This window comes from Pezoporus flaviventris, unplaced genomic scaffold (assembly GCF_033815535.1).
Source record: "Pezoporus flaviventris isolate CSIRO_AGI_PZ_B2104156 unplaced genomic scaffold, CSIRO_AGI_Pfla_v1 ptg000097l, whole genome shotgun sequence".
NCBI lineage: Eukaryota > Metazoa > Chordata > Aves > Psittaciformes > Psittacidae > Pezoporus > Pezoporus flaviventris.
The window spans coordinates 3,938,179-3,964,799 of NW_026892645.1; the positions used below are offsets into that span (position 1 = coordinate 3,938,179).

At 49.3% G+C, this 26,621-nt stretch overlaps 1 protein-coding gene across 12 annotated transcripts in view; it reads left to right on the forward strand.

Moving 5' to 3' along the window:
- MVB12B (multivesicular body subunit 12B) overlaps positions 1-16,191 on the forward strand; it is a 65,635-nt gene extending 49,444 nt beyond the window's left edge. For 11 of the 12 annotated variants that reach the window (XM_061476688.1, XM_061476682.1, XM_061476684.1 and 8 more), the window contains 3 exons: positions 2,647-2,702; positions 3,651-3,710; positions 12,420-16,191. In XM_061476688.1, the coding sequence (XP_061332672.1) occupies positions 2,647-2,702; positions 3,651-3,710; positions 12,420-12,515 (212 nt within the window). In that variant the 3' untranslated portion in view covers positions 12,516-16,191. Of the gene's footprint in view, positions 1-2,646; positions 2,703-3,650; positions 3,711-7,654; positions 7,877-12,419 lie in introns of those variants that run through there. The other variant, XM_061476679.1, reaches the window with a different exon arrangement.
- Positions 16,192-26,621: the final 10,430 nt, after the last annotated feature.

Below are 26,621 nucleotides of genomic sequence, written 5' to 3' on the forward strand. Positions count from 1 at the left end.
ACCCAGACCCTGGTGCTGGACATCCCAGCAGACTGTGGCACAACGATGGGAGCTCTTTCCTGCTTGTTGCTGGAGATGCGTGGCCCTGAAGGCTGCTCCCTGCAGTTACCTCCATCCCTTTTCTGTGAGTCTCAGTGAGCTGGTGTGCGATGGAGGAGTGCTTTTAAGGGCTCAACCTGCACTAGTGGTGAGTTTGAGCTTGCACATGTGTAGCCCTGTCATGGCTTATGTGGCATGGCCATGCTCCACATGGGAAGCATGGAAAGGTGGGTTCTGTGCAGGGAGGTGTGCTGCTGAACCAAGTGTGATGGAGCCAGAGTGCAGGGAAGGACCAGTGCTGCAGTGTGGCCTTGGGGGAGCACTCAGCCCCATCACTGTGTGGTGTGCAAGGGTGCCCCTGTGAAATCACTGCAGAAATGCATTGCTGCAGCTTGCATTTTGTTTGGGACAGCGTGGTGTGTGGTACCCCCATGAAGCATAGCACAACACAGTCTTATCCACGGGATGTAAAAGCTAACATTGAGATGGTTCATTGTTGTGCTGGAGCAAATTGCCACTGCATTTGTTGTTCCTCTTGGACTCAGATTTACATTTCTAAAAGGAAGTTGGGTGCCTCACCCTTGATGTCCTCGTGACCGTGACAAAAGCAGCAGTAGCTTTCAGTCTGTCTTTCTGTGACCTGTACTCCAGGACAGTGTGCAGCACTTCCAAGGGTGAGGTGGAGGACACAGGGGTGTGCTTCCTTGGAAGCCTTTGCTTTGCCCAGGGCCATCTTTCAGCCTGGAAGGCTGGAGCCCAACCAAGACGCAGGGTGAAGGGGCAGAGGCTGCCAGTGCTGGGAGGCAGCCGCTGTGCAGCCTGGTGCTTTATTTCCGTAAGGTTTCCTGAATTGGTGGGTATTTAAATCCTCGTGACTCCCAGTGCCTGGCTGTGAAAAGGGCTCTTGAATGAGCGTGTTGTTTTCTGATTTCTGCCTTTAATGTATTTTACCAGCAGACTGGTGACGGGCCTGATACGCGGCTCCTGTGCACGTTCCTGCGCTTTGGGAGCGCAGCATTAATAACACACTTCCATGCATCATGCCATTTTTAAGCATGATCGTTATGATAAAGGGCATATACTTAATTACAGGCCTGCTTAATTACAGCTCTGTTGAAGCTCGTTTGTTTAGGAGAGTGCTAATTGCGCTGCTGAGCCTTTGGCACACCCTGCTTTCATCTGCTGCTTTGCCGTGCAGTTCTGAGCTCCGGGAGGGCTGGAGTGCGCGAGGACCGAAGGACGGGTGGACGGGCATGCTCATCGTGGCTTAGTCTTTAAATTACTTTAGCAAAGCCAGCGTGTGACTGATCAAAGCAGGTTTCTGTCGGGATAACAAATGCAGATGGGCTTCCAGGTTCAAAACTTCCTGGATTTGGTGATGCTGCTTCTCATCTGTTTCCTTTTGGTTCGCACAGCACTGTGGCTGCCGCATAGCACCTTTGATAATGAAATGACTCCAGTGGAGAACTGGGAGCTTTTTTAAAGTAAAAAATATAAAAAGCAAATGTAAGGTGCTATGTGTTCTCAAATAACCCATGGTAAATCACTAACATGGTAACTCACTGGTGCTAATGGAAGTTGCAAACAGCCGGCAGAGGAACACTGAGTTTGTGGGTGCAGATGCTTTGTGAAAGAAAACCCTATTTGAAGATTACTTGAGGGCATTTCAGGGCTTAAATTTGCTCTAGTTTGAAGTTTTTATTTCTTTCAGAGCTGCAATTTAAGGACTTAAAATCTTAAAGGTGTACCTAAAATAAAGCGGGTGTATTTGGGGCTGCACTCTGCCTTAGAGATGTGCCCTTTTCCGTCTGGTGTGGAAGTTGCTGAGTTACATGTTTGGAAAGTAAGTGTCTCCCTTGTACTGACACGTCTTGTGGGAGGCTTTCTGTGAAGTTTCTGAGGTGGTGGTAGCAAGACACAGACACCGAGCCGTTGCAGCATCTAAGAGGACAGTACCACTAAGCTTGTGCTGCAGAGAGAGCGTGGCCCAGTGACACAAGGCTTTGCCGTCAGCTGTCATGTCCCTGTGTCTGGCCTCACACTCCACTGGTTTCCATTCTCCTTCTGTGATTTGCAAGTGTTTGAGCTCTGCTGCTCCCTGTTGAGTTTGTGCTGGCAGCAGCCAGGCCAAGACAGTGCTTGGCCCTTGGTGTTTGTAGTACTTAACTACTTGGGGGGTAAAAGGCACCTATACTGGGCATGTTCCTTGTCTTGCTCAGACACCGCTGAGTTCGTTCAGGTGGTTCTGTGTGGTAGTGGTAGATGAATCTCAGTCCTCTTAAAATGTTTGTGTTTGTTTTCAGTTTCATATACTGTCTGCTTTGGCAGCTGAACCAAATTGGAAGACTCAAAATTGAGACCATGAAATTGTATATGGATAGAGCAGGGAGGGTTCACTGGATTCCTGATTTGGTAGGGACTAACCCAGCTGTGTCTCGAACAGAGAGGAACCACTGGCAGGTTCGAGCGAAGAAAAGGCTGGCAATAACTTCTGCGAGCTATCAGTCATGTGTCAATGCCATGAATACTTGATCTGTCACTGGGAACGTGTGAAGTTGCATGTCAGAAGTCAGCTGGAAATGTGACTGCTCGTTTTGTCTCTTTCAGCAATGGATGGAGTGCCTTTCATGATTTCAGACAAGTTTGCCTGTGCTCCTGAAGGGGTGAGTTGCCTTCATTGTTTTTTCAGTGTCTAAAATGCATCTTTTCATGGAGAGCAGTCACAAAACATCAACACAAATCACCTGCTTCTGTGAGCTTTTCCTTTGTGGGGCCCAATACATAAATGCTTGAAATGACCCAGTGTTGCACTTAACAGTAGTTTCCCATGGGGTGGGAATGGCTTTTGCCAGATCGCTCCTAAAAACTGAATTTGTCCCAGGAGTTGAAGGTTTCATAGAACCATACAATCACAGAATGGTTGGAAGGGACCTTAAAGATCTAGTTCCAAAGGCTCATCATCCCATTGCAAGCTCCCTAATCTACCCAATTCTAAAACAGTATCTTTAAAAATCAGTTTACAAGAAGCTGCTAAGGCAAACACTGAGCCATCAGCTGTATCTGAGTTTGTGCTCTCTTCTTCCTGCTGACACAACCTGCATGTGCAGCCGGACATGGTTTTCACAACCATTGCTTTCTGAAAGGGTGGTTTATGGGCCGTTATTCCCAGAAAGCTGGAGTCCCTGCTGCGAGGACAAACGCAGAGAGATTAGGTCGTGCTAATCCTCCCCTCGGATCCTTTAGACACCATTGCCACCATATGGTCAGTTTGGTCGGGGCTTCCCACAGTCAGCACTGCTCACACCTACGTGCTGAGGCCATATGAAATCCATAGGGTGTTACAGAGTGCTGGTAACAGGCGTCCTGCAGCAGGGAGATGAGTAAAGATCTACCTGTGCAAAGTGACACCAATATGAGTGTCAGCTGTCCCTGCTTAGGGAGAAAGGCGTTAGAGCTGCTGTCCCTAACCCACACTTGTAGGGGACTGAGAAACAGGATTATGCATGCGTTTACAGATGGTGCCTCCGAATCTCTGGTGATAGAGTATTTGCTGACTTAGAACCAAAAAAAAACCCTAAATTTAACATTTCTGTTTCTTTTTCTCTTGCCAGATGCAGCCAGTTGATCTCTTGGGCATCACAATCAAAACCCTTGCAGAAATCGAAAAGGAGGTAGGTAGCGAGTCAGGCACTAAGCAAAAGCATCGTGAGAGCTGTGCTCACTTTGCTGTAAGAACCCTTCCCTCTTTCCTAAGTCACTGCTGGTAGATAAAGTCAATGCGGAGTCAGAAAGTAAGCTCAGTTAGGGATGTCCTCCATGATCCGGGTGAAGACACTTTAGGTGTTGAATCTAATGACAAAGTCTGCTGCCCTCTGTTTAATTCCAGATGTCTGTCTTATTTAACCTTTCTTTCTCATTTATTATCAAAGCATGCTACAAGCTGCTTGTGTTAGGTTGCTTCTTGCATCTCAGGGAAGCAAAGGAACTTGACTAAGCAATGGCAGGTAAACCAAGTCATCACTTTTCAGTTTGATGCTGCTGGTAACGTGTTACCAGGAAAACCAGGCTGGGCTTTCAGTGAGCCCAAGTCTTCCAGGAGCCTGGGGAGGAGACAGCCATCAAATCAAGGGTGGTCTCGTGTTCCCAAGTGAGCATTTTGGCACATGTATGACTTGGAATGCACTGTGCTGGGGAGCCGCCTGTTCTGCAAGGGCTGCTTCTCAGCTGAAGTTGCAGACCAGGAGGAAACTTGTCTCAGCAGCACGTGCTTCTTCAGGCATCATCAGTCACAAACATCATCTCTTGTGCTGACCAGCTGGGTTAAGCAAAGTAAGAAGATGGCAAAGCAAGACTTACAGACTCCTCATGGCTTCTCCACTTTGTGATTACCGTTGTGAGTCCAGTTTCCTAAATCCATCCTTTTCTGCCTGGAAGTTTTGTCTGAGTACCAGAAGGTGGTTGGTTGCCAGGGGCTTCCCAGGCACCTGGCAGGCCAAGGGAGTAGTGACCATGCTCTGAAGGCACTGCCCAACAAGGCCCATCGCTGCCCAAAGCACCCGGTGCCTCAGGCGCTGTAGTCCTGCCATGTTGCACATGTGCCATGCTTCTGTTCGGGGCTGCCTACATCTGTGACGAGGGCCCTGCATGCTGGGAGCTAGAGGTGCTCAGGGCTGGCAGCCCCTATGCATGCCGGATGTCTTCCCAACACTTGGCAAAAGCTGGCTGCAGGGCAGTGGGTCCCTTTTGCCTAAGGGGAAGCAAAGTGGAACCGGATTTCCTTCCGCAGCCCTCTGGGTGTTGCCTGGTGCAACTGGGGTTTCGGTAGCTTGGTATGCTGCCTAGAGGGGTGGGCTGTGCAGCCCTGTCCCCTGCCCCATGCAGACCTGCAGGGACACCGGCACCAGAGTCATTTGGGTGGCCTTGGGAGGAGAGGTCGATACCTGCCTGCTCTCCCCACACCCTCTTGTTCCGTCAAGGCTGCGTGTGTTTCAGAGTAATGAAAAGTATAATTATGCAGCCCATATTCCTTGATGAAGCATCTTGTCTGCACATAGATAGCTGTGCATATAAATATTGTGAATTTCCGCATGGCTTTATTTCCCTTGCAAGCAATAGCACCATTACAGCAAATCTTCTGGATTTCCAAAGCAGCAAGAACATTCTCCCTGGAGCTAGATGCCTTGCAAAAAAAAAAAGTATTCCCAAAGAATTCCAAGAGTTATTGTTCTCTGTCGCCACATTTGCAGATTCATGCACCCATCCTCCAAGCTGCGAGGCGAGCTGAATGAAAAGACTTCCAGAAAAACTGTTGAGAACAGGCTCAAATCCTGTACTGCACATGCAGGCTGTTCCTGAAGTCAGGATCTTGTGTGCCGGGATTGCACTGCTTTGCCCTGAGGAGCGAGTGAAGTGGTGGTGTGCAAGGTGGTGAAGCCCAGTGGGTGATGTCAGGTTTAAGCTGCAGGCATCGTTTGCTTACGGCTGTTTTGGTGGATGTAGGATGGAGCGGAGCAGAGCTCTGGCAGTGCTGCTGCTGGCTCTTCTGCTTTTCCTGGCATGGGGAATGTCACCCGGCAGGCGAGGCAGCCTCTGTATGGTGCAGAGCAGTGCAGGCAGCAGTGAAGGCGCTGGGACTGTTCATGGCTCTGTTGGCAGCAGATGCTGCTGTCCCATGTGGCTGTGGGTACCGTTGGCAGCCATCGGGCTGCCGTGGGCCTCCTGTGCTCGTTGTGTGTGCCCCATCTTCATCTTAGCCTGGCATTGAGCAAAAGTGTGGAGAGAGGCTAGCGAGCAGAGTGAGCATCTAATATTAATCATTCCTTTTAAACTGACAAGGGAGGCAGTTCGTTTAACCACTTAATCGCTACAAGTTTTCATGGGCTGCTCCTTGCAAATATGTTCAAAGAAGAAGTTGTAAATCTAAGGGAGCTTAAAATTTTAATTTTATACAGAAATATTTTTCCTTGTTCTCATGTTTGTAGTCAGTTCTCCAGAGTGTAGTCACATGAAATGTTCTTTAAATGAACATATTTGCTAACTGGCATGATTTCAGTTTTTAAAACATTGGTTCCAGCAATTAGGCATTTTTTTCAGTTCCCAAATGACTAGAGAAATTCGTCTTGATTATAATTGCTCTTAGCCACGCATATCTAATTTGTGTCTTTTTAAGTGTTAATTAGTAAACAGTTTGAGCTGACATCTTTATGTGTTTGTGTGTTGAAAAATGAGGCTTATTGCGTGTTTAGCTCGGGGCTGGTGCTGCTCGCTGCGACATCCTGACATTGAGGTGCACTTAATGAAGACGCGTTTGCCCGTTGAACGGCGGCCGGAAGGGGGATGACTCGGGGCCAAGGATGCACCGGGATGTGCTCCCCCGGCCGCCGCTCCGGGCCCCGGTGCCTCCGGTGCCTCCGGGTCCCGGTGCCTCCGGGTCCCGCCGCGGTCCCCGCGCGCCCTCTGCCGGCCCCGCGCCTCCCTGCAGGCCCCGCTGGTGCCCCCTTGGAGCGGCCGCTTTGGTGACTTCGGGCTCCGTGTTCCCGGTGGTGATGGAGGAGGGAGCGCCGGTGGCCTCGCTCGCCCCGCAACGGGCTCGGAGACCCAGGATGGATTCAGCATTGAAGCTGGGAAGGCCAATGCCGCGTCTGCTGGGAGCCAGCGGAGGTGCTGGTCCAGCTCAGCATGAGGCCCTCGCACAGTGCCTGGGGCTCTTAGCATCACATCCCTGGAACAGCCAGCCCGGCCATCCCTGTGGCTTCACTCCATGCACAGGGCTGGGGTCAGGCACTGGCAAAGTCACTGAGTTTTTGGGGCTGTACCACTGGAAGCATGTCCCATGCCCTAGGCTGGCTGGTGAGGAGCTGTGACAAATGGGCCTGGTCCAAGGGAGCATCTTGGTGACATCCCAGAAGCCACAAACAAGACATGGAGACACAGGGGAGGACTGTCCATAGGCAGAGCAGTGTGTGTGCAGGCTGGGTGCCCAAGCTGCCCCAGGGCATCATTCCCAGCAGCCAACATGGGACAGCCACTGCAGCATCATCCTCTCCTGGGGATGCTATGGCATGGTGAGGGACCACAGCAGCATCCAGGGTGACCAGGGGCTGTCGGGGTACGGCCCAGCAGGTGCCACGAGATGGCACTGCTACGGCGTGTGCTGCAGCAACCAGGCCTGCACGGCTGCGTCCATCCACTGCAGGGACATCTGTGGAGAGCAGGGACATGTATACAGGAGTCTTCACCCACCTCGCCAAACCAACAATGTTAATTGTGGTACCAGCTTGTGTGAGCAAGGACGGCAAAAGGGAGCCTTTCTGACTAGCTGCTTTATGTGCAGGATGCATGTGGTCATGTCTGTATTAATGCTGGTGTTTAGGGTGTTGCGTAGGCTGGGTTTTAGGGGAGGGAATGGATCCAGTTACCACCGTGGAGTCAGGTAATGCTGGCATGCTCACCCGGCATGGCCCTACCTGGGGAGATCACAGCTCTGGGTGCTGCCGGGCCCAGTTCTTGCCTCGTTCTTCTGCTTGTTGTGCTGTCCTGGCATGGGCTGGGGAGCGTGGCCGCACACGCTGCCCCAGGCTGCGCTCCACGGTTCCCTCTCTTGCTTTGCCCACAGTACGACTACAGCTTCCGGACGGAGCAGAGCGCGGCGGCCCGGCTGCCACCCAGCCCCACGCGGTGCCCGCCGGTCCCGCAGTCCTGAGCGGGACGGCCGGCGCTGGAGCGGGATGTGCGTGCATACTACTGAGCAGGATGTGGCACCGGGGCCATCCCAGACCTCCGCTCGCCCGGGCATCGCCGCCCTCCCTGCGCTGCACCACCTCCTCCTGCACACACTGCTCCACGCCTTGGGACTGCACAACTCTTTGGCAGCTGCCCTCACCCTCCCTCGCTGCTGCGGGCTCCTCTCCATGTGAGTATGTGACTTGGAACCTGAGGCAGCCCCTCAGTCATCCCCTCTTCATACCCATTGCTGCAGGACAGTGTTAAAAACCAGAGCTGTATCAAAGTGCTGCGAACAGCGAGCCGTGAGCTCGTGAACCATCAAGAAATGCTCAGCAGCGAGCCCTAAAAGTAAGGAAGAACAAACTGTATGGCTGGTTAATCCATGAGCCCTTGAGCATCGTGCCCAAGCTGACATGGAGCTGATGGGCTCTCAACACCTTGCAGCAGGCAGCACTGAGCCACAGCAGAGGCCCTATCTGCCTCCAGCAAGGTCTGGGCACACAGAGCTCCACCATGGCCGGGATCAACCCAGGATGCGATCACTCGGCTCTGTTACAGCTGGCAGAGCTGGGGTCGCTTGCTCAGACTTGCCTTGGGCTCTGTCCCCTGGCAAGACAAAGGGGTGCAGAGAGCAGAAGCTGCACTGCTGTTCCTGAGGGGAAGCACCTCTGCTTTGCACAGGGTGTCCCTGTATCTGTCCAGACCAAGAGTGACGAACATCCTGTCTTTCTTTCTGGGCTGGATGCTGGCAGCTCCAGCTGACCCCCAGCCATGCTTCCTGCAGAGCTGGAGCTCTGCTGACAACTTGGATGCTGTCACCTGCCTGTCACTTTGGACAGCTTTCTAATACTTGCCCCGCTAGCTGCTAAAACAAAAGAGATGTGCCTGTTCCCTCGTGTGCTCACAGGGAAGCACTGAACTCTGACGCAGTGCAGGATGAGAGTGGGATGCATTAAACCCTGACCTCAGCCTCCTTGTGATCGCTGACCTTAGCTCGCTCCTGAGTCAAATGCATGTCTTGGAGAAGTCTGTTGCTGTAATAAGTTATTTAGAAGTGCCCATCTGACTCCATGCTGCTTTCTCAAGTCTCTGCTGTAGAACAAAGCTACATCATGGCAGCAAAATGGCATTTTTTAAGCAAGTGTTCAAACATACCCATTTTTTATATTGTAAAATACTGATTACCTAACCCTATTGAAATGCAATTGCCATAGTAACAAATAACAGTGTTGTCGCTCTCAGTCTGGGTCGTACGTATGCCCTGACCTGCTTTGCACTGCTTTTGATTGATCTTGCTTTTTCTAGCTGGCCAGAATGGTGACTAACACTAATGGTGACTAGGTTTTGTACTGTCAGCTTGTATGTTTTATTTGTACATATGTAAAATATTTCTTGTCCAAAGATTCATTTCTGGGTTTAAGGCACCATGCTGTATTGCTGGAATAATGAGCACAAAATCCATACCACTCTGGACAGACTCATTTCAAGTCTTTGCTTCAACTTCTTCCAGTCAGGTAAATTGTTTTCTGAAACTGCCTCTGTAAGGCAAGGCTTTGCCATTGGGAAGCAGAGGCTCATGTGGTTGCAGGTGTCTTCTTGTATTTGAGCAAAAGACTCAAAGCTATCCCATTTGCACCAGCTCCGGAGCGTTGGTGACCCCCTGGAAGTGCTCTTTTACTTGGAGGTTGCAGCACCACTTTTAGTCCTTATTTATCCTGCAGGAAAGAAAAGCCAGACCTCACTGCCAAGCTTCACAAAGGCTAGATTGATGATGCCGACATCAACAAATGAACATACCATGGCAGCCTGGTCATTCGGCTCAGGTTCACTTGAAGTTCAAATCCACTCCATGCTGTAGTACTGTGCCCATCTCATCCATCTTTTGTCTTCCTATTTTTCTGCTTGTAATTTGTTCTGTAGTTTTCTGTGGCACCCGTTTAGGGCTTCTCCTGTGGCTTAGTGGGCATTGCAGGTAGGTAGAAGCCCTCTGCAGCAATGCATTCCTTGTGGCTTTGGGCTGAAGGAGCTGCAGAGACATTTCCTGTTCCTGGTGGTGCAGGAGCAAGGACTGCAGGTAGGTGCAGGGCAGCCAGTGCAGAGTCTGCAGAGCTCCAGGGGCAGTTCCTGGCACTGGGAGGTGGGAAGAGGGCTGCCAGGAGCTTTTCCTCAAGCCACATCTTCCCACACCAAGGGCAGGGCTGACCATGGAGCAGCTGGAGCACTCCAGGAGGAGCAGGTTTGGATAGCTGCGATCAGTGGGGACGTCTCAGAATAATGGGTCCATAGCCTCAAGTCCTTACTGTGAGATTCAGCTTACAGAGCAGCAGTAGATTAAATTGGTGCTTTAATAATGTTTATAGCAAATTATGTGTGCTCAGCCTTCCTAGAGATGGTGAGCTCAGCTTTCTCTTCAGTACCTACAAGAAACACTGGATGGCTCAAAACACTGATGGGATGTGCAGCTGGGACAAGCATCTAAGAAATCTTCAGGATATATTTGTATAGTTGGTTCTCACTCTTCTTACACTGGCCTAGCTGAGCTGCTTCAGAGGTGCATCTGCAAAGATACTTGAGAGGTCAGTTTGATCTTCACAGTGTGTTTCTGCACTGTGGCACTGCAAGAATACCCTGTACTGTAAGCAGGAATAGTACAAAAGCAGTTTCTGTGGTACAAATGCAGTAGAGGTGTTTAGAGCAAAGAGCTACAGCTTCTGAGTCGGCTGGCTACTGAAGGCTGGGTATTTCCAAAGGGAGAGGGCTTAGAGCCTGTGTTTGGAAGCCCAGCGAGACATGCAGTGCAGGGTGGCTGCTGTGTGTGTCATCTGCTCAGTCCAGTCATTATAGGAAGCTTTTTTTATTGCACCTCTGAATTCCCGAGATCTTGGGCATCAGGTCAGTGTTTCCACAGGCAGGTTTTATTTGCTGTTCCGTGAAGTTTTATACTCACAGCAACTCACTGCAAGGCTGGTCCTTGTATCCTCACAAGTCCTCCCTGTTGGCATGTGCCATAGCCAGTACCAGCATCCCTCTGCATCTCCCTCCCTCCCTGTCCAAAAGGTGCTGTGGTAGCATCAGCCCAGGCAGTAACTACTCAGAGAGCCTGATGTTGGTGTCTGGCTGTGGAGAAACCTTCTGGAGCATAAGGGAAGGGATGAGTCAGTGGAAAGCAGCAGAAGTGGATTTGCAGAGCTTTACCAGATGTGCTTGGCTACCTTGCCTCTATTTCTAGAACAGAACTACCCTCTAGGTGTCTTAATCTTGGGGCTGATGGAGAAATTAGTTTGCTGAATTATCGTATATCTGCAACAGAGACAGCAAAGCAGCAGTGAGGGGTTTGCTTACTGTAAAATACACCTTCTGATGTGAATTAGTGGTGACACGCTGCCTCCTGGATTTCTCACGGCAAAGAGCAGGTCACGTATTGAGATGACTCGTGGGCCATCCAGGCCAGGCTGTGCTGTCTGATGTGTTAACAATGGAAAGGCAAGAAATTAGTCCAGAAAATAATGTAGAGTGTGAACTTTGTGATACAATTCAAGTGTGAACAGTCGTAGCAGGTGCCTTCCCTGGGGGAGCATCTCCATAGCTGTAGTTCCATAGGAATAAACTTTGTCAAGCTTTTTTCCTGTGACTGTCACTGAGTTTGCCCGCGGTGTGTTTGTAGAAGAGGATCCCCCGTGAGCCTCCTGTGTAGTGAGAGGTTGTTGTCGGTCTGTAGCATTGGGCTTGTTTGGTTTCACACCCACCCCTGTCCCCCCCCAGTTCCCTGAGCAATGCAGATGAGCCCACACCCCACAGAGCCCAGAGAAGAGCCTGACATGTGCCATGTGGACACTGGTGGCAAGGGCATGCGTCCGCAGGTCTGGGCACCTTCAGTGCAGCCCTAAAGATCAACCTGGGGGAGGAACAATGGGATGTGGCACCTTTGGAGTCGGTCCCACATTGGCCTTCGCCTCCCCATTGCCCTCAGGCAACATGGGCTCTGCCCCCAGCCACTCTCCCAAAGCATCCCTAGGAGCATGGCCGGGGTGGCCATGGGTGCATCCCATGGGTGCTTGCAGAGCAGCTCCCTGGAAGCCCATCCCGCTCTTCCCGATGGAGTCTCGCTGTATTCACATAATTACCTCAGCCTTCGAGCCTTGCCGAACAGGCAGGGATTGCCGGCAGCAGAGTGGCCTCGGTGTTGGTTATCCCGAGCCATCCCACTCCGACAGCAGCAGGGAGGGTGCTCCCCTGCGCATGGAAAAGCTCAGTAAGGTGCTGCTCAATTCGTTCCGTACAGGGAAACCAAACCGTTTGGATATTCTGATTGTTTATTGTGAAATCGTCTCCTAACAGCAACAGGTTTAAATGTCATCCTGCAAATGGAACAGAGAAACCTTTTATGCAGTTGCAAAGTGTTTTTCTAAGATGCTATGCATTTTGTTGGGTTATTGGAAGTGAATTTACTGTGCATTAATCTTATGAATGTTACTACGTTTTATATTTATTTTAGATGACCCTCCTGTATTTTACAAAGGGAAGTTTCATTGTGTGATAACTTAGTCTGTATTCTTAATATAATTTGTTAAATAAAACTCGTTTTAATCAGTTTATTCTCTGTACTTTGTGTCTTAAATTTGGAGTTTGAGAAGTTTAAAACCCTCCTTGCACAGTTTTGGTGGGATGTGAGGGCCAAGACCAGGGATGCCTTTTCCTCTGCTCTCAAGCTGCCCAGGAAGGCCAAGGATGCTGCAAAAGATGGGACCTGATTCCAGGCACAGGAAGAATAAAGAAATGGGAGCAGAAACATCACTAGAGTTGGACGAGTGGCTGTGAAGCTTCAACTTCCTGGTGAACAGCAGTGATCGCCTGTGGCCCTGGCTGGTCTCTTGGCTGACCAAAGCAGCTACAGTCTGTCCATGGATCTGAGGGGTCAGCTTGAGAGGTGACAGCATCATCACCCTGTAGGTAATGTGTGGGTTTTGTCCTTGGAAATGAGATGTAAAAAGCTGTGGAATGTCTGTCCACAATGTCTCTCTCAGAAGGTGTGCTGCAAAGTCAAAACACAGAACTCAAAATAGCTTAACTTCAGCGTTTTCTGGAGCCAGGGACCACACGTGGCTTCCTCACAAGCCATGTCCCAAATGCATGTCTCAGTAAGTATGCCACTATAGTAAATGACAGCAGCATCAGTGAAACACCGTGTTTATCCTCTATGAAGTTTAACAACTTCAGTCACTCATAATTATATCGGCTGCAAAATTTGCATTGCATGTAATTAGGAGGAAGTCAAGTCAAAGTCATGGAGTTGGCCTCAGCTTGGAAAAGCTGTTGCAGGTTTGACTTGTCAGCATCAGCTTTCTGTGTTGTTTTTAACATGTGCACACTGGTTGCATGCCTGCTCCTTCCCCCGCCCTTCTGTACCAGCATACTGCCCCATGCCAGGGATGCTGGTGCCACTGCAGTTCAGGGTGGCTCTTGCTGAGAGCAGCAATGGACCACTGCAGCCACATGCAGTAGATCACAGCAGCATGCAGTGGGTGACAGCGGCATGCACCTTGCATGGTGTTTCACACCTCCCCACCTCAGGCAGGGCTTTCCCCACCCCAGCAGCACTGTGGCTTGGAGCTGATGGGACAGAGGCTGTGCATGGATGGGGAGGGAGAGTTGCTGCAGGCTGAGTGGCTCTGCCTAGCTCAGGACTCCATGGTCTTATGTCTTAGAAATATTATAAAGTGGGATTCTGCAGAAATAAAGAGGGTTTTTATAATTAACTCTGAAATACAGCCGTGTTTTAAGAGAGGCAGTTAAGGGTGGAAGCGTGAGCTGCAAGGGAGGTGTTGTGCTTTTATGACCGATGTGTCCTGCGTGGCCTTGCTTTGCTGGCACTCTGCCGAGCACTGAGTGGTCTAAGGGCACTGCAGGGATGCTGCTGGGGCGGGCTTCAGCTCGAGCGATGGGAGCTGGTGCCTGCTGTTCATGCGGTGCCAGGGGGTGAAGTTCCTTTGGCCAGTGGGGAGATGCCTCATTATGGGCAGGACAGGGCAAAACCTGGTGCAGGGACTGTGCTGGTCACAGAGCCCTTCCCGTGGGGTCCTGCTGCAGTGGCTGCCGGGCTGGTGTCATTGCAGACAGGTACCCACATGGCCAGTGGCAGTAAGCCGTGGGAGGGGAAGCAGACTTCTCAGCTAGAGGGAGGCCAATAGCACAGCATTAAAACTGAAAATGGTTTTTCTTTGTGCTAACTTATTCTTCTGGACTTGACCCAAGCTGGTGGTGCACAATGCGACCTCTGGCATCTTCTCTCACCCCAGCCAATATTTCTGTCTCACTTATTTTGAGTGGTCTTTGAATTAAAGGAGATTAATACCCAAGTTCCCGACATTCTCTTCAGGCACATGTTTTTATAACCTCCTTTTCAAAGTGAGTACCACTTGTTCCACCAAAACCTAAGGAACTGCATCTTGGAGCTGCTGTGGGAGCCGTCACCAGCACCTGATTGAATATCCCGGCCAGGGAGGAAACGGCGCAGGGGGGACATAAACCAGAGTGGGCCTGTCCTGCACACCAGCTCGCAGGCATGTGAGCTGCCTCGGAGCCATCGCCAAGAGAGTGATGCCTGCGGACATCAAAGCCACTTCTGCCTATTTAGCTGCTGCCACGGGACATGGGCTCGGATCTGTGGCATGGGAAATGGCATGGGGCTGCGCATCCGCTGCCTGGGAATACAGCCGAGCTTCCAGGCATGCCTGCCAGGGAAGAGCCTCATCCCCAGCCCTTGTTTTGCTTTTCGTATTTCCTAATTCAGCTGCTCAGACTTCTGGGGTAATTATTGAATGTTTATAATACATTAATGCTTCACCAAATCTCTGTGCTGTTTCTGCAGTTTTTCTCCCAAAACAGCCATAACCTAAAGAGCTGCTTTTAGTGGTGGTGAGCTGGAAGGGGATCTCCATCGTGAGGAGCAACAGCAATGCTCAAAGCCTGGAGAAGCAAAGGCATCCTCCCCCCTTTTCCCTGCCTACCCCTATCAGCCCCTCCAGATACTGTGTGGTGCTTTGGCTGGAGGTGTGTTGCTCACGGACCGAAGCTGGAGCATCGACCTACTGTTCAAAAACACAGATTGGTGGAGATGATAAAAACAGACAGAAAGAAAACCCAGAGCCTCACCTGCCACATTCCTCGGTGCCATCAGAGGCCGAACCAGTGCCTGAACAGCATTTCCTTTGTTAGGATAACATAAATCCATCCACTGAACCATCCTTCGCCCCTCACCTGGATATCTCTGCTATTTCACTTCCTCCTCTTGCATTTGTTCCTTGTTGGACAAACAAAGGGGTTTTCTGGTGCCAAGCAGCCGTTTGTCCCCAGCGAGGTGTCTGGTTGGCCATTCCTGCCCCAGGGAAATCCTCCTTTTGTCAAAGGGGGAAGCAGCAGGCGCAAGGGCTGGCAGGAGCCAGCCGCGGTCCCTGCGGCGTTAGAGGGTTGTGTTGGGCTTTGTGTGCCTGTGGCTTGGTGGTGGTGTTTGTTTTCTTTTCCCCCTCTCCCTCCTACAGCTTTAAAAATTAACTTGCCTGGGGAGTTTCTCAAACTCTTTTCCTTTCTCTGGAATGATGGATAAGCCATGTAACTGATTGTCATGGCCCTGGAGAGGATAAACATCTTCTGCAGTTTAAAATGAAGCCTCCCCGCTTCTTGGTTAATAAGTGTTGAAAGAAGCATAAATAGAGCTAACACAGGATTTCCATGACTAACAAGATGACCACATCAGTGAATGTTGTTTGGGGTTAAAAATGACTCAGCTTTTGCTTCCCTAGGGTAAGATGTTTTATCCCAGCGCAGGAAAGGCTGCCAGTGGTACTTTGAAGGCCTGGCAAACGGCGTAGCCGGGATTGCGAACTGGGAAGTGTTTGAATGCAGAGTTAAACAAAAAGGGAGTCCTAAACTCCGCTCCATGTGTGCAGATTTCTTGAAGATAAAGGAGCCCACAGCTTTATCCCGCTTGTGCTGACTCTTTTCTTTTCAAAAGCCGTTTCAGATGTTTTCACTTTTCTGCTTGCTTTGTTGAAAGATGTAAAAATTGAAGACAACCACAAAGTAAACATCTCAAAACTTTCTGTGCTGGAAATTAGTGACATTTCAAAATCCATCAAGCTCTGTTTCTGCACTCTCCCCAAATGGAGATGTTTGGGGGTTGGTTTTTCTTCACTGACAAACTTTCCAGGCCGGTTTTTGTTTATCGATCACCTTTCCTTTCTTTTTCAAAGCAAATAGATTTATTATTCGGTAGAAACACGAGATAAGTAGATGTCTTGTCAAAATAAAACAGGTTTTCTTTATTAGAGTGAAATAGTAATGAACTCATCTGCTTCCAATATTTATAAAGAGTAGGGAGGGCCATTAATTCTACTGCTTGTGAATAAAACCATCTGTGATTTCTTTCCATTTGATGTGTTTTGGTTTTAATATACATTTTTCACAAATAAGTGCGGGGATTTTTTGTGAAAATGTCACATTCAGAATCTCATAAAGCAGGAACGCAAAGAGGGGGAAACGAAATGTTTTGTTAGCTAAGTAATTTCTCACCTTGCACAGAGAATAAAATTCATGCCAACTTTAACACATTAGGCGACAGAATTACATGTTCAGCTCTAATGCAATCCATGACATGTAACAAGGCAAATAGAGTATGTTTGGAAGTTTGTTTTCCTTTGGGAATCACACAGTACATTTAACCTAATCTGTCCTGACACTTGAATTATAACATTATGAGCTTCTTCAGGGAAGCAAAACGGTAGATGCCTCTTTTTAAAGCAAAGCAGAAGTTAATACAATGGGCGATGTGTCAAGGAGAAAAAGCCTGATCAAACCCAGTGCAATTCCCTGGAGGAAACGGGGTTCTAGGCTGGGGTTTTTCCCCCCAGAAATGCTGGAAGTCTCGTGACAAACTTCTGCTGAGGATGAAATCTGACCTCTAGAATTCCACTCGATTCAACCAAAACCCAAGCGGGACCACTTTGTAGTTTGACTTGTGAGTGTTGGATCTGAAATTAAACTGAGTATTCATCCAGCTGCTCTGCCAGATACTGTTTTACAGCCTTCCCACCAATTCCTACGATGGAGACCATCCTGTATCGTAGCTTTCTATGCCTGTACATGCAAAGGAGCTCTCTGCCACTCGCCAATATGTGATGCTGGTAAAAGAAGTCCAAACCAAACTCCAGGTAATCCTCTTTTATGGGAATGGGCCTTTAAACGCTGTATGCTCAGCTGACAGGTTAGCTACAGTAATATGTTTTAAGGCCCCAATTTAACACCCATTGTTCAACAGGACCAAAGCAAATCCTCAGGGGTTCCTCCAAAACGGACACGGGGGAGTGAAGAAACCTGGAATCAGATAACACGTGTTTCGTACACAGTCCGGAATTCCTGGTGCTACGGGGCAGGGAAGGTACTACACAGGAAGGGATAATCGATGCTGGGCAGTTTCCTACACAATTGGTTTTGGCCAGTGCAGTGTGAAGCCCTGGGAATTACATGGATCATTCACAGAGTGATCATAAACTGACCCGTGAAGAAAACGCTGCTGTGAAACCCCACGGGTTACCTCTGTCCTTGAGGAACTGGTACCTTTTTTTTCCTCTAAATCTGTAGTTTAGAGGATATTAAAAAAAAAAAAAGAGTTAAATTTTAAGTAAATTTTACTGTTGGTTCTCACTGAAAAAAAATCATCAAACTGGTTCATCCAGCATTTGGGAAATGGAGGAGGGAGAGAAGAGGTGGAGAGGGCTTTGCCCCAGAGCCCAGTGCCCTCTGAGGCTGCAGAGCCCCTGCTGAGTGCCACAGCCCTGCCTGGTTCAGGGTTCATGCTCCCTGGCATTGCCTGGTCCTGGCTGCAGCAAGGACAAGACGAGGCTGTGCTCTTCTCTTAGACAGCTTCACACCTATATCAAACAGGTGAGTCTGCCTGAGGTTTGCTTATGGTTTATAGCTTTAGAATTTAAACTAATCTGGTGTGGAACAGTAAGGATACTAATTATCTAGAAAAGGGTTTTTTTGGACCAAACTGACCAAATTTTGCCAAGCAAAAAACCAAAATCTTCTTTTCAACTTTAAAACGTTTTACTGGTTTCCAAGAGCAGGGATGTGTGTTTGATTAGGCCAGGTTTGGGTGGGTTTGTGGCAGGTTTAATGTTCCTGACCTAGGGGTGCCCAGGCCATGGGATGGTGCTGGACGTGCAGAGCTGCTGGAGCATCAGCTGAAGAGGCTGAGGAGGGACACACTTCCTTGTTAATGGGCCCATAATCCTCCATGGGTCTCCTCTCCTTAGAGAGCACTGGAAGTGCAGGGTTTAAATGGTAACAAGGAAAATCCATATGGATATTAGGAAAACTTCCTAAAGGGGAAACAGGTGAGGCCTGGGAGGGCCGTGTGGTCCCAGGTCTAAGTCTTTGTTAATCACTCATGGGAGTAGTCGGGGTACAACTGAGGCTCTGTGGGGTGGGGAGTGCAGCGATGCCCTGCCTCTGGGAGCACACTAGTGGGCTGTTCCCACGGTCATGGCAAAGGGTTGGGATTTGGGATGTGTGGGATTGCGGGAAGCTGGGGGATGGTGCCTACAGAGTCACTGAAGTGTCAAGAAAACAGGGAGCCCGAGAAGGTCATTTCAGGTCATTTCCCTGCCAGGGAAATGCTTCCAGCAGGAGTGTCTGAACGTAGTGGAAGAAGCCCAATATTGCTGTTCCTGTACCGTGTCCGGTAGGAGCACCTGAGGCCTTGGTCAGGATGCGTGGTGCAGGCACTGGAGGATGTAGCATGAGTGCTATGGCAAGATGCACTGGGTAGGGACCTAATGACAACACACCAAGACTCACTGCCAAATTGGGCTCATTTCTTCACTATAAGGGTGCTGAGGCACTGGCACAGAGAGGCTGTGGCTGCCCCATCCCTGGCAGTGCTCAAGGCCAGGCTGGACACAGGGGATTGGAGCAAGCTGCTCTAGTGGAAGGTGGCTCTGCCCATGGCAGGGGTTGGAACTGGATGAGCTTTAAGGTCCTTTCCAACCCAAACCAGGCTGGGATTCTAGAACAATGCTTTTCTTACCTCCCCAGGTCACAAACAGCCCGAGCTGCACAGAACCCACTGCCCTGTAACCCCACCTCCCTCTGACTGCGTTGGGAGCAGAAGGGCTGAGCCACATGGATTGCAATGAACAAGAGAAGCAGCGACTGGGCTCCAGTGCATGCACCTCTCTATTTCATAGTGACTAACGAGTCCATCCCTGACTGGGGCAAAACCATCGCTGGGGCCACGCTGCTGGCAAAACCCAAGGACAAGCTTTGGGGATACGTGAGGGTCAGTTTGTTTCACTGGGGGTAATGGAGGTGGTTCCCTGCGACTGATTTTTAACTGAATTACACAGAGATTTCCTGCTCTTCCCACCTATACATAAGACTTTTCCCACAGTCTCCCGGCACTGACCTGTCGCAGGCGGCAGAAGCCAGACGATGGACTCAAAGCCCTTAATACAAACTCTTTTTGCCTGTTCTAACTCTAAATTCCTCTTTCTGCCCAAATGCCTCCTTCTATGAAACTTTTAGGAACTTAATTATCCTTGAGACTTCTACCTCTCTGCGAAATCTGGTTCAAATCAGTAAAGAAAAGAGTTCAAAGTTATTGGGCAGGACAGGCAGACAGACAAGCACACAGGGATCACAGGAACCTTGTTTTCATAGGAAACTAGATTAAAAAAAATCCCACAGCAGTTACCAGCCCTTTTGGTGGTTCCCCCCTCCCGGCTCTCACACAGGGTGATGCTCGGGGCTGGGGGGCCCGTGGAGCAGGCGCTGCAATCCCGGTTTATGCTCTTGGTACAAAGGGAGGGAGACAAAACCTGCCTCCCCTGGCCAGGGCTTGCTTGGGCGGTGACTGTGTGGCTATGTCTGGTTTTCCCAGCTGGATGCAGATTCATGACATCCCCGCTCTCTTTGGCATGCAAACCTGCACCTAATTTCTTCTGAAAGGGCCCTGAGGAAGTCAGCAGATGTTATTATTAAAGCATTGAGTATCAGCAGCTCCTGAGGTATTGTCAGTCCGTTAATGAGCTGATCAAACTGGGGAGAGCAAGGGCTTCCCAACTTCTTATTAAGGAAAATAAGACCTCCAAGGTTAAAAGACTTCTTTTAAACTGCACCAGGTTTATAGGTTGCAAAATGTTCTTTAATCAGTTTATTCTTAGAAGGCCCCAACTGTCCAGGCACAGGAGTGGGCATTATCTTAAATGCTCCCTGTAAAGAAACATAACAGCTCTATCTTGGTGTGTTTGCTGACATTTTTGCTTGCTAAGTTGTCTTCTTAACCCACCAAATATGTGCAGTTTCTGTGAGTCTTTTGCTTATCGCTGCCGGCAGCTCTGCCCCAAGCCTCCTGCTGATTTGTGAGTTATTATCTTTTGCTGTTTAAAAATGAAACCAATTTTCCCATCATTAGGTTTGTATTCTCAGTTTGGCAAACCTTAAATTTCCCAAGGCTGCAGTGGATGCAAGATGGTCAATTGAGCAAGAAAGAACCCTGAATCCAAAGTCTCCCTGCACCTCTCCTGTGCACTGCTGGGCCTATTTCTGTACCTGGGGATGCACTAAATACTGCTCTCCTAAAAGCAATATCTAATGGAGAACCCAATTTGTTGGGGTTTTTTATGTAATCCCATATTATCTGGAAGCTTCCTTGGGGTTTTTCAGCTGCAGGGATGTTCAGAATGTGGACAACAGTGCCAAGGAGATTAGAGTAACTTAGTGACAGCTAGAAGTTTAAGAGAACCAGTTAGTATTTCTATAGCTCAGCAGAGGAGCATGACATGCCTCAACCAGTGCCTTATCACTGATATCTAACCCTGGCAGTGTTCAAGACCAGGTTGGACGAAGCTTGGGTGAGATGGTTTAGTGTGAGGTGTCCCTGCCCATGGCAGGGGGGTTGGAACTGGATGATCTTAAGGTCCTTCCCAACCCTAACTATTCTATGATTCTATGTCACAGGAGGCAGGTCCAAGACCTGACTAGGGTAAACTGAGACAAACCCTTGTCTGGGGGATCTTCATTATATCCAAAATGCAGTTGGTTAAACAGCTACAGGGGAATGCTCAGAATAAGAGAATACAGAGAAGGCTCCTTTTAATCCTCTCCATCTGCTCCTTGATGCAAAGTATGAAAGCAAACAAGGTGGCCATTCCCTACCGAAGTGTTCAGCAGCCCTGCTCTGCCCTGCCAAGGGGAGCTCACCCTGTCCATGCCCACAGGAGAGGCTCCGTAGTCCGGATGCTCATCAACAGTTCCTTCTCGCTGTGGGTCACTGAGCTTCACATCCACGTTGTGATTTATTTTAGCACGGACATATTTATACCATCTGATAAGCACTGAGTGCTATAAATATGCCTGTGCACTCGCTTTTGCTATGCACCAGTGAGGAAGGGGCATGTTGTGATAAATTGACCCTGAAATATAGTGTATGTACATGATTTTAAGGAGGGGAAAGGACTGGGTCAGTTTGGTGTCTTTCGGTTGTGGTTCAATTAGTTATTTTTAAAGATGTCTGCTGAACTGTGGCTTCCAGGGAACATTTCTGACATCACCTATGTGTTTAATCCTAATGTGTGTCACTTGGCAAAACTTTATGGGCACTAATAAACAAACAGGCCCTGAACTGTGTCTCTGTGTCAAGGCAGCACTATTCTTTTCCTGCTTTCCCAGCCCTCTGCACCTTCCCTGCTGAAGGGACAGTCTTTGTTGGCAGCCTGTACTCTCCAGGCCATGGCACAGGCAGAGCCACCCATGTGCAGCAACGATGGGCATCGCAGCAGGCAGCATCACGGCAGCAGCACCGGTCCTGCTCATCCAAACTCAGGCTGCCCTCAGTGGGGACTCAGCCCAAGAGGTGCAGGCGAACGGCCCTGGAGCCCCTGTGCTGGTGGCATCCCAGCATCCCAGCCCCGTTTCGTCCTGCTGCACACAGGGTGAGGAGCCCTCGGGCACCGCATCCCGGCACGGCCAGACCCATTCCTCTGCCCTGGAAGAGGAGAAGCCAGGTCAGTGCTCACCCTGCGGACCTTCTGCTTCCTCAGCAGGGAGAGCAGTGCCCTACGGGCAGCAAGGACCAGAGCCCAGCAGCACTGCTCTGTCCCCTGCTCCCAGACCTGCGAGTAACCCAGAGCCAGCCTTCCGAGCCGAGAGCACCGCACACGTGTTTGCGGTCAGCAAGTGCCCTTTCTCCATCCTGGGTCAGTTCTGATGGCCTCGGATGATAACGTGTAACGGAGGAATGATAAACATGGGAAAACAACGGCAGGAACCCCGAGCCGGGTCTGTTTGTGGAGGAGGACGAAGGGCGCTGGCACGCTGCACCCAGGGGTCCCACTGAACCGGAGTGACCGTGCACGGAGCAAATGAAGCAGGTGTGAGCCCACGGCTCCGGCTGACACTAATTGGACGCACCTGAAGGGGAGCCCAGCTCCTCGGGGAGCCATTACGAGTTATCTCTGAGGCGGGGAGCCAATTAGCCGCCATTTTTGGTGTTAAAGTGGCTGCGTGAGGGCCGCTCCTGCCTGCGTCTTCTCCCAAACGGTGAGTACCTGCTCTGTTTTCTCATCTTTCAGAGGAAGTCTGTGATTATGTTGGAATTGTTTGGGAAGAGGCGAAGGTTGGGCTGGTTTGGGTTGGATTGTGGTGTTAAATCTCCAGAAAGACTGCTCTTTGTTAAAGAACGAGTGTTGGCTTCTGGAGAAATGGTTGAAGCCCTTTCCAGTGCCCAGAGTGTTTCTAAGCTTGAGTTTCTTGTCTATTTAAGCATTTAAAGCTTGTTTTGTCCTTTCGGTTTCACAAAACTTGAACTGGAGATGGTGGAGGCTGTGGGAGGAGAAGCTGGGTCAGCCCTGGTTGCACTGGCCTGGGCTGTAGGAACACTTACAGCACCCATGGCTGGTAACTGGGTACCCAGCAAGGTTTGTAACCAGGTGTTCAAAGGAGAAGGTTTGCTTCCCAAGGCGTTTTGGATGGTTGGCTGTGTGTACTCGGGGCAGAGCGAGAAAGCTCAGTGGGTGAATTGGGTGAAGTGAGCTTTACTGCTTGAGGTAAAAATGGCCGCCTTTTCCCTGCTGCACAATTGGTTGGATCATGCTCGAATTGTGTCTGAATAGTGATGTTTCTGGGTGTCCCTGGCCGAATCATTGAACTCTTCAGATATGTATTTTCACTTTATTTCCTTACAATGTCTTCCAACTCCAGTGATGCTCCTGCTGTGCCTCGGCTGGGTGGAAGAGCCATGCCTGGCTGGTGAACTGTATGCTTATGGAAGGCACATGCTGGTCATTTCTGTCTTGTGCTGTGCAAAGCAAGCTGAGGAAGGTGGTTCTTCACACAGCGTGTTGCCATACTGTGAACTGTGTTACCACGGGTTGTGATGGGAGCTGGGAGGGAAGAAGCTGTTGGAGGGCTGCTAGATGCAGAACCCACCTGTGTCTTGGGGAAGTCCATGGGATGTAGTGCTCTGCTTTGGCCGGTATCAGAGAGTCTTGGTGGGACAACTCTTGCTTTGACCTCTTGTGGTTGCTTTTCATGGCTTCTATTAGCAGGTCACAGATCCTAGGTGGAAACTTTGCATCATTAAAGATTTGGAGAAGTAGGAATACTGTCATTGATGTGGGCAGGGAAATGTCCTCCTCTGCAGCTGGCTGGAAATCAGACCTGGAAATGTGTCGAGGCTGTCTTCCTGCCTTGGTGTTGCCTGTGCAGGGGATGTGGTGGCTTTGGGAGTGAGAGCATCCTTAGGGCAGAAGGGAAGAGTGGGCAATGGTTATGGAGCTGGACCTCTTGGCTGGGGCACCAGGATAGGTGCTACCATGCGTGCCCTTCCAAATGGTGCAGTGGTGAGGGCTGCAGACATGAACTCATTTACAAGCTTTTCCACCCAAAATACATCTGAAAGGATTAAAACAGTGAATCTGCGCTATTTTGGTAAAACCAGCCTATATTGATGGTGGTGTGTATGTTGGTTAGGTCACCAAAACCTTAGAAAACATGAAAGCACTTCATGTAACCAGAAAGGACACCAGACAGAGGCCTACTTCTGTGTTCACAGAGCTCTTCTGGATGAAGGAATTTCATGATTTTTAAAATAAATAAATGTATCAAGATACAGATTATTATTTTTTTTTCTTATCATAACACCAAAAGGAAACTGGTGCAACTTTTGGCAAATTAGAAACAGGCTTGAGTATTAGACTTTACATTGATGGTACTCAGGTATTAATCCATTAAAGTAATCAAAAGAGCTTAAATAAGAATCTGAAGGCTGCAATATATATGTCAATGAACAAGCTGTAAAACTTCCTGAAAAGGTGATTTCAAAGCCATATTGCCCAAGCTTGGCAAATTGCATATTTAATTATTTTGTCAGTCCCTCTTTCTACTCTAATCTTTTGGTGAAATACCTTTAGACATATGAAATCAGTTAAGATAATTAGGGTATGATGGAATTAGGTGTTACTTGATTTTTAAGAAAGATACCATCCTCTGCCTTGGTATAAAATGTGTGCAGACCCCAAAAGCTAGACTGTATTGTAATGTTTTCTTTTCTATAAAGATCAAAGGTCTCCAGCCCCTTTCAAGATGTTTGCAGAATTTGTTTCCTAATTATCCCACATTTACTTATTTGTGTGCTGGGACATCAGAGTTAACTCTTTGATTGTAAAGATGAGATGGGACCTTCATCCAGATGACTGCAGGCCAGCAAAAGCCTTGCATCTCTAAATTGGTTTTTAGATTACCTGGCTTCTCTAATTCCGATGTTCTGGTGCGGTTTAAGGCATGGCAGATGAGGTGTTGTGTTTGCTTTCTTTTAATACCCCAGTCCTCTACAGCAAAGATTTGTTTTTCCTCAGTAAGAGTTTACACCTTCATTAATATCCTTTACAAGTTTACATGCTCTTCATAAGCAATAGTAAACTATTTAGTCTTTGATTTGTCTGGGAGTTGGAACTGTTTTCACCAAACCTTTATGATCTTTCCATGATGTGGTGCCTGAGTTTCTTCAGGAGAAATTTCTATAAAAGTTTTGAAATTAGAATTTTTTGGCTCACTTCATTGACTTTATTTTCCCCCCATCTCGAGAGATATAAAAGACTGACAGGACACACCAGAAATGTGAAAACAGGCTGTAAGGTTTACAGTTTCAGTTGTGAAGTTACAAAAATAAAGTTGATTAGAATAGCATGAAATCTATAAAATAAAAAGTAAAATGTTTATAGGGGAAGTCTAATATGAAACATTTTTAAACAATGTGTTTTATTTACTTTTTATACATTTCCTTTCTCATATTCTTTTGAACTTTTTTGAATCTTCTCATATGTTGCCTAATTACATTTGCCTCTATGACTCCTGTCTCTATTTTTTTCCTCGGTACTGAGGGGGGCTGCCTTTTCCTTGGTTGGTTTGTCATTTTCCCTTTGGAAAACAAAGATGCTGCGTCAAGCTTTTCCTAGGGAATATTTGCAATGGCAATCAGTGGGATTCGGCAATGGCAGCTCTCAGGGCAGCTCCATGAGATATAGAGCTGAGATTTGGGGGGAAGGAAGCACATCCATCTGCTTACAGCCCCGATGGGCAAAGCCTGGGACCTGGCAGTATCTATAAATCCTCTCTCTTTGAAGATGCTCATTCCTACTATTTGACCCCTTTAAAAAGCAGCTCTTCAGAGCCACAGGAAGCGCGTGTTGCTGCTGTCGGCCCCGTCACACACGGTGCACCACTCTGCCCTTCTCGTCGTGCTGGGGCTGGCTCCGTCGCTTTGCTCCGTGACAGCCATGCTCTGTTCTAGTGCCAGTGGTTTAGAATGAAATCCCCGGGGGCGGCGTGGGGGAAAAGGAGGAGAGTTTGAGCCAGCAACCAGCAGGAATAGGGGGCTTTCTCCCTAGGAATCACAGTAAATGCCGCGTAGTGCTCCTGGGGTGCCGGCTGCCTGCTCGTCTCACTGTGGCTTGATGCGGGAGAGGGGCTGCACGGCACAGCCTGGAGATGCCTCCAGGGGCTGCTCAAGTGGAGAGAAATACTCTTAGGATCATTCTGGGGGCAAAGAATTGCCCAAATGCTGCCTACTGACGATACAGGCTTTCTTTTCCTTTCATCATTAGGTCCTACTGGCCTATCTCTGCTTCAGCGCACCCCACTCAGCACAGGACACTGCTCAAGCTGAGCAGGGCTTGGTCCTGGGAGTCATTTCTCACCCATCCCAGCTGGGGAGAGCAGGATCCCCCCAGCACCCCCTGCTCCACCACTCACCCCTTCCCAGGACAGAGTGGGACTGCCAGCACAGTGATGATGTACATCTGAGCTGCCCTTTCTCCAGCTCCATCACCAGCACTGGTGGATTTTCCTGGCCAAAAGCCCCAGATAGCCACCTCTTGGCTCTTCCCACTTATCCTGGCTGAGCCTGAGACAGGAGAGCAGTGCCCCAACGCATCGAGGTATAGAGTGACTAGCCCTCAAGCCCCTTTGCACAGCCGCATCCCCAGCATCACCCGCTGTAGGAGACCCCCAAAGCCTCTCAGCATCCCAACAGCATCCCCCCATTTGCTCACCCACCACCCCCTGCACACCAGGACCTCCTGCCTCTGCAGCCCGGTGCAATATGTTCTAATGAGCCCTCGTAGATGCTGTGTGTATAATTCATCAGCTTTCTTGGGCATGTGGTGTTCCGCAGGGGTCAGAGCCAAGGACCTGGCTCTAGCAGAGCCCTCTGTGTGTGCACAGCCCCTGCCAGCTTAATGGGGCTGCGGATGAGTGACTTATGTGTTTAAATGCTTTCCTGATTTCTGCAGTGCTATTTA